Genomic DNA, 12381 nt, shown 5'->3' with positions numbered 1-12381 from the left:
ATTCTTACATGATGATTTTACCCTTGACACATGAGAGGCAATCCTTTTCCTGAACTTGACCTAGACAATACTGGTGAAGAACGAACTAAAGAATTAATTAAAAAATATACTCACGCCATATAGTTTTATTTTATTTTTTTCTCCCACATTCTTTATGGCTAAGCTAATTTGCATGAAAAAAGGATTCCGGGTTTTTAAGTTCATTAGTTCCCACTGCTTATTCCTTATAATCCCTTGTGAATATGATGCTGATTCCATTCAGCCTGAAAAGGATTAGAGTAACCTCAGGTGGGAAACACAGTAGCAATGAACTTCTAAGAGAAAACTCCCTCCCACTTGCTTTTCTCGCTCAAAGCTCCCACCAGGGAAACAAAAGTGGAGGCTTAGAGACAGATAATATAGCATGTCAACAGAAATGTCAGACTGTGATTAATTAAAAAAAAAAACCCTCTTCAAAATTTCCCAGTTGTGCTAAAGGAAGAAAAACACAACTGCAAAATTTAGATTCCCAGTAATGAACCAACACTTTAATAAAATATCTTATTTATTCTTTATTTTGAAGCTTTCTTTTCCAAACTCTTTGTTGCCCCTCCCCCCACCCCAATGTGAAACCTTGCCTTTGCTTCCCCCTCTGAGTTCACCTGCCAACCTCACTTCATATTGGTTTTTGTTTCATGAGAATCATCTCATATGGTTTGTCAAGTACCCATATTTGCTAATAATTATCCTTTCCTATATTGGGGGTTGAAAAAAACCCAGAAGTGATTCACTGACGCAATTTGCATGACTGCAGCATGGTTAACAAGCCTTGGCAGCTTGTTATCTCCATCACAGGTGTGTATTGCACGCTGGCTGGATTTTCCGATTACCCTCCGTGGCCCAGCTTGAGCTGCGGTGGCATGGTTTGTTTCAGTGGAGGGTAACCTTCAAATAACCCATGGGCTAATGTTGGATTATTTGAATGGTGCTGTTCCTTCTCGAACAAGCCAGGCACTCTGGCTCAGGTGCTTGTGAGGTACTTAGGGATATCTGGCCAGCCATGTGACTGGGAAATAAGCCACTCTTGCTTGTGACCCAGACCATGAATATGTGAACCATCTCACTAAGTGCTGGTTGCAAAACTGTTGATCAGAGCCGCATGTTTATGAGGCCAAAATCATTTAAGCCTTTACACACAATTGCAAATAAATGAAATGGTATCACAATCCTGTTTTGTAGCTCAGGTTAAGTATAGTGTAGAAATTAATATATGCTTCCTGCCCAGATATATAGCATCTGTGTAAAAAATACGAAATTGAGTTCCATCTTGTAATCTTTAATTCATATATGTTTGTACAGGATTTTAAGAACAAGTGTTCATTTCTTATGACTAAACCATCTTTCCTATTTTAGATTCAAAAAGCTTAGAAACTAGATGAAATTTATGTCATTTCCAGTCGACAGATGGTGCAATATAGTGCTTTGCAAATGTTATCTCTTTTTTCTAACCTGGTTCTTTACCAAAAGAATGGGGACAGATATTATTAATTGGAGAGAAAGACGTCAGGATGGTATGAGCAAATTATCTTAATTTTTCACACATTCCTCTCAACAGAAATGGGGTTTTATTAGATTTTCACTTTGATAATTTTATTTTAATTAATTTCCACTGATAATCCACAACTACAGAACAATTTAAACTAATAGGTTAACAGGACAAAACTTTACAATAACCTGAGCATATTGAACAAAATTTCCTCAGTCTTCATTTATTCAGCAGGGTCTATTTGCAAGCAATTTTGAATCATCATGACAACCCATTATTATTGCTGATTAAAAATAAGAATTTGATAGAATTTGGGGGATTCAATTTTGGGATATTATACTTAGAATTTCACACAGCTTCCATGTTACTAGAAAGAAATAGTAATTATATTAGAAGAAAATGCTCCGAATAAGATGGTTGATTTTCCATTTGATAAGATGGAAAAATTTCTGCATGGTCAAACCTCCTATACTTGGTGTAACTGTATTTACACTTTAGGATTTGTAGCTTGCCTTCTGACTTTAAAAAAAATGCAAGATGCCTTACAAGCACAATTAGAATGGATTGAAACAATGTATTAAGATACAAGAAAAAAACTTAACAATTACAGGGTGGGGGGTGTAAAAAAGTATCACACCCAGCAGAAACACAGGAAAAGACATTCTTGAATAAAGTGGTCTCTGCCTGCCGGCAGAAGGACAAACTGAAGAAGCAAAGCTAGTTCTCCTTGAAAGGAAGTTCCAGAACCTGGGAGTGGTCCTCTCTCAAGTCACCATCTAATGCACCTCTGAATTCTGCCTGGGAACAAACTAGTAGCCAGAGAAGCCGCTTTTTCAAGGGAGTCATGTGCTCCCTTTAACTGGCCCTGGTCAACATTTTGGCTACAGAATTCTGAACCAGTTGAAGCCTCTAGAGGATGTTTAAGGCAGCCCCATGTAGAGCATGTTACAGCAGCCCAAACATGATGTAGGCAAGACATGCATGACCACGGATAGATGAGACGTGTCTCCAGGAACAGGTGCAGTTAAGCCGCTAGCCTCAGCTGTGCAAATGCAATCACGGTCATGGCCAGGAGCTCGGGGCTGAGCTGAACACCTGCACCAAAATGCAGTTCTTCAGGGAGGTGTTAAGCACAGCATTCATCCCTATTCCCTGATCTGCAATTCCATCAATTAGGAGCAACTCTGTCTTGTTCGAATTCAGCTTCAATTTGTTTGCTCACATCCAGTTCATTATTGACTCCAAGCACCAGCACAGCGTCCTTGGATTTAGGCAGAAAGGACCAATCAAGTTGGGGATCATCAGTACCCTGATAGCACTGAACTACAGAATTCCACACAATCTCTCCCAGGGGCTTCCTGCAATGTTACGTAGCATATGATGGAACTGTACAGTGCTTCCCAGATTCACCTTAGATGGATGCTGGAGAAGGGTACCAGGATTGATGGGATCCAACATTGCTGGAAGATCCAACAGAACAGCAACATGTTCTCCCTGTCCTGTTCTCAGCATAGATCATATGACCTAGGTGACCAAAACCGCATCTGGTTCTAGATAATCCATCTCATCTCGAAGTCCCTGGAGTGAGAAGCCAGCACATGCTCCAACACCTTCATTAAGAATGGGATACTGGAGACTGGCCAGACAGTATTTAATACAGAGAGGTTCAGGGAGGGTTAAAAAAACCCGATGTTTTTACCATGACTTCTTGCAGGCAAGATGGAATCCTAACTTGCCATAAAGACGGATTCACCACGGCACTTACTTGTTTAGCTAGTGTGCTCTTGGCTAGTTTTAGGCACCAGCACACAAGTGGCAGCCCCTACCTCTTCAAAGAGCCTGTGCACGTGCTTGGATTGAAAGTATCGCTATAATTGGACATGAACAAAGTTATAGCCACCTGACCTATAACAATTATGGCATCCAAGCTGGCAGAGATATAATTGTGTTTCTCTGGAAAGTGTTATGCATAATAGTCACAGCAGGATACATTAAATAAACGAGCAGCTTTGGTTTTGTAATATATAATCTGAACTGTATGACTAGTAAGTAGCTGATCCGCTAGAACTGTGTATACCATTACAAGGAGAGTGGGGGAATCCTATAAGCAAGTGTGGAGCTAGGAACAATGGAAATAGCTTTCCCTCATCTTCCCTTCACTCAGCAGTTTAAAATCTACCATAATAGAGCCAATCAAAGCCCCTCCAAGCTGCATAGCTAAACTAGTTTCTCTCTCTAGTGGTACTTGATAGAGGTTGTCAGAAGTAGGCCAAGATTCATGAAAAGCAGGGCAGAAGTGTGCATCAGCCACAGACGCTGCTGGAAATGCAGTTCGTCAGTGATCTCATGCTGTTACAGTGGAAATGGAAGTGACACAAGGATGTTTCCTTTTATTGGAGGACTTACCAGAATGCAAAAAGAACAGTCACCTATTTGCCCTCCACCTCTCCTTCTCTCTCACACACAGAGTTCTGACACAGCCTTGTTAATATATCTATATCCCTTATACCAAATTGTCCAACCAGTTGCTGGTTAGCACAGAATAGCTTGCTGGATTTATCATCTCTGGCTACTAAACATCACTCCTTGCACCTTCACTTTTGCTTTCAAAACCTGGAAGTCTTTTCCCCCAGGTGTATAGCCCACTGCTTTTATGTGGAGGCTAGTATTTACTTACCCAGGAGTAATTCCCACTGAATACATGAGGCTGATTCCTGAGTAGACATGTGCAGGATCATACGGTAATATGATGCATGGTACGTCAGTAGCCTTGAGGGCAATTTCAACATGACATTTATAATCCATGGAAAATGTTTTGAAAGGAATTCTTCTTCCATGGGGTGAGGATGCCAGAATGCACAATCCTTATTGTTTATACAGTATTCAGTTTGTGGATTTGATGGAATTTAGAGGCCTTTTGGGATAGGACAGCTGACTTAGAGGCTTACCATAATTGCTAGTGGCAGGATAATATGGCAGCAGCCATTGTACAATTCTGCTTTAGAAGCTTTGCTTTGCATTCCCATGTACTTGAAGAGATAGGAAAAATATTAATAATGTAATAATACTCCTACAAATAATTTAAATAATTCTGTAAGCAATACTGTTTTCCTTTAAAAAGGCCATGGATTTTCTAAATCAAAATTCTATCAGTGATTAAAAGAAGAAAATTGCCAGTATCTCATTCTGTCTTGAGTCTTCTAGCTACTGAGAATTGAAGGTTTTCTCCTCTTAGTATGCTGACGTCCAATAGCTGTATGCAACTTCCAAGTTTCAAATGGCAGTGTATTATGATGCTGGTTACTGGAGAGCCACAGCACCTTAATGATAAGAGAGTGTTGGAAAAGGTGGACCGTTAGGCTGATCTGGTCAGGTTTTGCTTGTGTTCTCATGAAGTAGTCACTGTTGCAGAAATTTGTTTTCTGTTCATTTCAGCTTCTGAGATTGGCTGACAAGCAATCAGAAGCACAAGACAGATTTGAAATGCAGGTCTTCCGGGTGTTGGGGCTGACCCTGCTGTCAAAACATTCATATAATCCACTATGGGCCCATGCCATTGTGCCAGCTATTTGCTTCAACCTTCCTACTGTGTTAGATCGCTGCTCTTTTCTGCAGCTATACAGAGAGTTCTGCATGATAGCAGTTTTCGAGCTGGAAGACACAAACAGAGGTGAAATTCTGATGCAACTACAGCCATGTGTAATGCACTTGGTCTTTTAAGCAGTTTTCTGACTTTCACCATAAACAGGCTGCAATGCTATGGTGGCTAGCCATTGTCTAGACCATGGGTCCTCAGACTACGGCCCGGGGGCCAGATCTGGCCCATGGCCATTTATTCAATCTGCCTCAGAGGTTTTCAGCGCACCACACGCGCCCGCCTCACCCCCCACGCAGGGAGGCAGTGGCTTGCTCGCAAGAAGATTGTTTTGGACTCACTCGGAGAAAATGATCTCTAAGCGAGCAAGCCACTGCATTGTGGTCCATGCCTGCCCCCGCCTTGCCTCCCCTCCCCTCCCCTTGTCCAGCCCCCACAACCCGCGCCAGCCCACACGCCCTGCCGGCACCACATTTCCAGCCTGCTCCCAGCACCAGCGCCTTTCAACTGGCCCCCTGGTGAAAAAGTTTGAGGACCCCTGGTCTAGACCTTCATAGGATAGCCTGCAGTTCCAGCTCTGATCTCAGAAATATATTCCAAGAGCTAGTATGTCAACCTGAAAATGCCCTTCCTTTATCTCCGCAGCTGGCACAGTTCTTTCTGAGCTGGCTGGGGCTCTGAAGTCACAACTGCCACTTCAGAGCCAGCATGGGGAGGACAGAGAATTTTGCGGCATACTTAAGGTCTGAGACTCTGCTGGGATATGAGAAGCCCTGCCAGTGCCTCAGCCCGTCTTTCTCACGAGTAGGATCAAAATAGGTAGATGGACAGCATTAGCCATTCATGTGTTTTGCAGGACAGGAGAAGGATGCTCATCCTTTGCGCGACCGGACATTTGTAATCCTCTGAGTTTAGAGAGTTATGGGCAGACAGATTGGGTAGCACTCTCAAAGCAGGAGATCCATTTATATATTCAACCAGCATGCCAGCAATTGATAGCTGGAGCACTGCTGGAGCACAACTCACATGCATTAATCGCATTTGAGGAGCACAATTCAAGAGGTTCTTAGAGCCCTGCCAAATTATTTTATGCCCTGTCAGTTCTATGGTAGACATGGCCCTTGCCACTGGAATAACAACAGTTTGGCACTTCCAAGGCAAACCAACATCAGTGGAAATGCTAGAATATAGAATTAAGACAGATCAGTGCAGCTCACTTAAAGGAGCTCTGCCAATACGCCACCTTCCAGAAACAAGCATTTATCCTTGTTACAGGGCTTCCTTTAGGCAGTGCCAAATGGGTCCAATTATGCAACAGAATTCCCAGAACCCATGGCTTATGGAAGAGCATCAGAGAGGGCATGAGTGTTCCATTCAGTTCTTCCCAAAACGTAGAATAAGTTTTATTTTTTTAAATTCAGGCAGCTTGTATTTCATATATGTTGACAGGCTTTGCTGCTCATTGAATTCTACAGAAATATTGATACTGGGATGTGTCAAGATATTGTGAAAGGGCAGCATGGCAGAACCAAATACCATACACTAATAAGCAAGTGTGTGCTTGTGCATGTTTCTATATACATTACACACTGATAAAAAGATAATGCAGTGGTACCTCAGCTCACGAACGCCTTGGCTCACAAACAAATCGGGTCACCAACAAAAATTCCTGAAAAATCTTTACGTGGGTCACGAACACCGCTTTGGGTGGCGACCAAGATTGCAGCCACCCCCCCGTGGGGAGATGGCCCCGATCGCAGTTCCATTCGTGCAGGGAAGGCGTCTGTGGTCAGAGGCGTGCGGCTGCACTGAAGACGGGTGCAGCAAAGCAGAGCCGCGAATCTGCTTGTCATTCGTGCAGCCGCACACCTCTGATCACAGATTGCAGTTGCTTTCGTGCCGGGAAGGCGTCCGTGATCAGAGGCGTGCGGCTGCAGGAAAGACAGGCGCAGCAAAGCAGAGCCGTGGGGAGATGGCTGAGATTCCACCTGTCTTTCCTGCAGGAGCGCGCCTCTGATCAGGCACACCTTCCCTGCATGAACGGAACTGCGATCGAGGCCATCTCCCCACCCCAGCGCACCGTTTGCACCCATCTCTCCCTCCCCCAGCACACCAGGATGATGGGCGTGCAGGGATGACAGGTGCGATCTCGGTCATGCTGGGGGGAGTGGGGAGATGGCCGCGCTTGTGCTTGAGGTGTGTGTGTGGGGGGGAGATGGCCGCGATCTTTGTTGTTATCACTTTGCTTTACATTTTTGTGATTTAGAAAATGGTTACAGAACGGATTAACCTTATTTACATTGAACCTTATGGGGAAATTTGACTTGGCTCATGACCAATTTGGCTCACGACCAGAGTCCTGGAATGGATTAAGTTTGTGAGCCAAGGTACCACTGTATATAAAGCTGTTCAATATGGTCTCCAAATGTAATACATTTGAAAAGATGAAATTGTTTCTTTGAGGATTTTTCAAAATCGAATAGGCATTGTTTATGTAAAGAAAGAAACCAGTAACTGAAAGAAAACATTTATTGAATCAAAAGTCAATACTCTCCTTTTAATATCTACAAGACAACATTGAACTTACATTATTTAAGAATGAACATAATGTACAAAAAATGTATGTTTGTTATAAAAATATGTCTCTCTTTTCTGGCGACTGAGCTGAAGATTATTATCATTATCTTGGACCAAAAAATGCTCACTAGAATTGATTTTCAATCAGGATAAAAACAAGAATAACTGTGAAACTCCAGAACACTTTGAAGAGCATTTTTGAGAACTTACCCATGACAGACCCTATCTTTGATCCAAGGTATTTCAGTCAGGTGACAATATCAGACTGAACTACCTGAATCAGAATCAGATATTTTCTCAATAAAACTATACTTTACCCTACTGCCCCAGACAACTAGTAGGCACCATACACCATGCGTCCTCTAGGCTCAGCTCATCAGTAAGGAGTGACCTGGAGTGAGACGTTTAGACCAATTACCTACACAGTGGCTTGGGCCCAACAGTGGTCTTGGATAAAGGTATAACTGGAACACCTTCTGAAAAATGTTTGCATTTGGAGTAGTACCCAGGATTTTTTTTTTAAACTGAAGTATGATGACCCCTCATTCTGGTGTCTGTCCCTTACAATTATGAACAGGAGGGAAGAAAATACCCATAGGCATTAACCACAAAGCAGTGCTACTGTGTAATCCCCTTAGGTTCAATGAGGCCTTGCATAAGGTTCCTGTATATTTCCTGTTGAAATGAGTGGAGCCTCTGCAGCAAACGTCTGTGAGTGTGTGGTGCTTGTCACTTTAACACTTTTCCAATTGGGCTCAGTTATTCCACTTGCCAGTTAAGATGTTAAAAATGTTGCATGAAAAGGATCCTAATGTGTGGTTTAAAAATATTTCCCTAGTGTTCAATCAATTGAGTTCAGTTTCTTGTGATAAGGGGGACAATGAGGAAGACAAAAGATATGAAAATAAAAAAGGACCACTTAAGAGAGAAATTTCAAAAACAGTGCAATATTAAAACACAATTTTTCACGCATAGTGAAAGAGGAACATGCTTTGGAACCTGAGCAAAAGGCTTATTTACCAATACAGCAAAAAGCCACCCTGTATGTTGTTCTTGCTGGCATTAGTTCCTGCCAGGTTACTATGTTGCTCTTAGCAACTTACATGGCCCCTAAATATTTAGTATGCGGAAACTGCTGACTACTTAAGGTCAACTAAATTCCAGCTATAATATTGCAGGCAGTTCAACATGCTGCTACTGGAAATGCCAGAATGGCCTAAAATTAAGCATTAAAAAGGGGAAAGGAGGAAAAGAAAAAGCAGCCAACATAACAATGTCTCTTTAACTAGACAAAAGCGCCACCACAACATTTAGTTTGTACGTTACTACACTGGCTTACAATCTTGAGGTCAGCTCTTTCAAAATAAATATACTGAACATTTACAACAAAATGCCTTATGAATGCAAGCTCTCTTTATTATTTCAAGACCAGCTGGATCAAAAACCTAAGACGATGAATTTTCTGAAGCAGCTAAAAGTTGCAAGTCCTCCCTCCGCCCTCCCCAGAAAGATTGGCATGAACTGGTGTCATTGCAAAACTTTTAAATCAGCAATAGTATTATCCATCAGCAAGATCAAGCATTAAAAAAAGGATTTGGCACCCAACAGGCCACCATACCAAGCAAATTCACATAGCATGCGGTCATATGCTCTGCTGATTTCGGTGTGAAATGATCATTGTGCTTGCATAATGATCAAATATAACAAACATTAGACATATGTTAACAATGGCAGGTTCAACATATTACTAGGAACTTGCTTGTTCTCTAATTACCAATAAGGACATGAAGATTTTAAAACCCAACAAAGAAGGGAATGTTGTAAACAAGGCTTTGCAAAAGAAGCACCCAAAAAAAAATCAACCCAACACCAAAATATATGTTAAGAATTTAGATTGCTTAAAATATTGTTTTAAAATGCTGAGAGTAAACAGGGAAAAAACTCAAAAAATAACTCAACCATTACTATGACCACAGATATTTTGGTAGCAGTGAGATGTAAGCTTGTCATGTGAAAGGCATGGCAAGACCAGTCTGATAAATATCCTCACAGCAGAACAGGAATGTTTCAATAGGGTGGATGATGAGCCATCAACTTCTCTTGTCATGAGCACAGGAAGCAGTCACCAAGGCATAAAGAGAGGGACACAGGAAAGAAGTACAGAAATTCACAAGGACCTGCAAAGAAGATAGTAACAAATAAGTGAAACAGGCAATACTATGTTCTCAGAACAAGGGAAAGACACAGCGTTTACAGCAAACATAGCAATCGCTGAACATGACAGTCTTAGCTTTCATTTTTCTCTCACTGTCACACATAGCACAAGTTTTTGTCCCACGTTCTGACATCCTTACCAGGATTCCCTTCCTCAGTCAGGCAGTATGGAAAAGGCAGGGAATTGCGCAGCATAAGATTATGTTGACTGATCATCTGACAAAACTACTTTTATTATCTGAAATACTAAATGCATTTATGCTGCATTTAAAAGTATCACTGTGCTGTCTCTTCTCTACTTTTCCATTTAATTGTTTGGAGTTTGGTATTGCTGGAAAATTAAAGTGTAAATATATTCTGTAAAGACAGAAATGCTAAACATTTAAAGTGTTGATGGATAACTGCACAATCAGTTTAACAAGCTCTGGAATACTGTTATCACTAGGTGCATAATAGAGAACACACATTTACATACACAACTTTCTTGTGTTTGGCTCCTCAGATGGAGCAAATAGCTTCAGAATAACAAATGTAATGAAGTTAACCATTTACAGACGATTGTTTTTTTAAAAAACACAACAGATTGGAAACTTGTGTTCTTTTGTATTCTGGTAGGCTGAGGAAGCAAGCAAGAACACTGGCAACCTTTACCATACTCACTGAAAATATGTCCCACAGTTATCCCGCTTTTGTATCTACAAGCTGCATTTGAACGTTTGCAGACATGCCTCCGCCATAGCCTCCTTTGGACTGCATTTGATTCTGAATTGAACTCACCTAGACAAAGAGAAAGAAGATGGAAATGAAAAGTACCTAGTTAGCCATGAAATGGTCCTTTTCAACCTCTTTATATCAGCAAGAGATTGTTGCAAGATTGTGGGCCTGCTGTCACTTCTGAACATGTAATATAGATAGCTAAAAAACTGCAGGAAAATGGCAATTAAGATATCTATCACACCCTCACCTCCATTTCAACTTCTCATACTTGAATCGTTTTACTGCCCAAAGTCCTGATTAGTTTTCATGAGACTAAGATTTCTTTATTATTTATTTATTTAAAGTTTTTATATGCCGTCCCCATTGCTACACAGCCTCGGGACGGCTCACAACACAAATGAATAAAACAAACAGAATTACAATTACAATTAAAACTTGGAAACACACTGGCTGCATAATTAAAATTATAAATATTAAAGGTTATTAAAATACTGTTTGAATAAAAAGGTCCTCACCTGGCGCCAAAAAACAAATAACGACGGCACCAGGCGGACCTCTCTGGGGAGCACATTCCACAGATGGGGCGCCACCGCAGAGAAGGCCCTCTTCCGGGTACTTTGCTTCCTGATATCTCTTACGGAAGGCTCCTGGAGGAGAGCCCCTGCTGCCAATCTCAAGGGGCGGGAGGGCAAATATGGCCACAGGCGTTCCTTCAAGTATCCGGGTCCCAAGCCATTAAGGGCTTTATAAGTAATTACCAACGCCTTGAATTGAGCCTGGACTTCAATGGGAAGCCAGTGAAGCTGGTAGAGGACTGGGGTTATATGCGAATAATGCCCAGTCCTCGTCAGCCACCTGGCTGCTCTATTTTGCACCATCTGAATATCTGGACTGTCTTCAAGGGCAGCCCCACGTAGAGCGTGTTACAGAAATCCAACCGGGAAGTAACCAATGCATGCGTCACTGTTGCTAGGCAGTCGTCCTCCAGGTAGGGATGCAGCTGATGGATCAGCCGAAGCTGATGGAAAGTGCTCCTCACCACCGCCGACACTTGAGCTTCCAAAGTCAGTTTCGGGTCGAGGAGCACTCCCAAGCTGAGGACCCTGTCCTTTAGAGGGAGTGCAACCCCATTCAGGACAAGATCCAAGTCACCTACCCAGGAGTTCAAACCACCTACCAGCAGGATCTCCGTCTTGTTTGGACTGAGCTTCAGTTTATTGGCCCTCATCCAGGCACCGGTTCAGTACAGCCACTGCCTCACCTGGATTGGTTGAAAAAGAGAGGTAGAGCTGGGTATCATCAGCGTACTGATGATTCCGCAGCCCGCACCTCCGGATGACCTCTCCCAGCGGTTTCATGTAGATGTTGAAGAGCAAGGGGAACAGAATAGACCTCTGCAGAACTCCATGGCATAACTGCCATGGCGCAGAGCCATAGTCCCCCAGCACCACCTTCTGGAATCGGCCATCGAGGCAGGAGCGGAACCACTGACAAGCAGTGCCTCCTACTCCCAGCCCCCTTAGCCTATCCAGAAGGATACCATGGTCGATGGTATCGAAAGCCGCTGAGAGGTCCAGGAGAACCAACAGGGACGCACTCCCCCTGTCTCTCTCCCTGCACAGGTCATCATACAGGGTGACCAAGGCAGATTCAGTACCATACCCGGGTCTGAAGCCGGACTGAAATGGGTCCAGATAATCAGTCTCATCCAAGCTCTCTTGGATGAGACTGATTATCTGGACCCATTTCAGTC

At 42.6% G+C, this 12381-nt stretch overlaps 1 protein-coding gene across 3 annotated transcripts in view; it reads right to left on the bottom strand.

Annotated features, from left to right (window-relative positions):
• Positions 1-7635: 7635 nt before the first annotated feature.
• CDC42SE2 (CDC42 small effector 2) overlaps positions 7636-12381 on the bottom strand; it is an 88946-nt gene continuing 84200 nt past the window's right edge. For all 3 annotated transcript variants that reach the window (XM_044446066.1, XM_044446068.1, XM_044446067.1), the window contains exons 4-5: positions 10572-10688; positions 7636-9874 (exon numbers count right to left, since the gene is read on the bottom strand). In XM_044446066.1, coding sequence (XP_044302001.1) covers positions 10590-10688 — 99 coding nt within the window. In that variant the 3' untranslated portion in view covers positions 7636-9874; positions 10572-10589. The remainder of the gene's footprint in view (positions 9875-10571; positions 10689-12381) is intronic.

The sequence above is a fragment of the Varanus komodoensis genome, unplaced genomic scaffold, assembly GCF_004798865.1.
Source record: "Varanus komodoensis strain SLA01 unplaced genomic scaffold, ASM479886v1 scaffold5, whole genome shotgun sequence".
Lineage (NCBI taxonomy): Eukaryota > Metazoa > Chordata > Lepidosauria > Squamata > Varanidae > Varanus > Varanus komodoensis.
The sequence above is the reverse complement of the archived record's forward strand: the minus strand, read 5'-3'. Positions and strand labels throughout refer to the sequence as shown.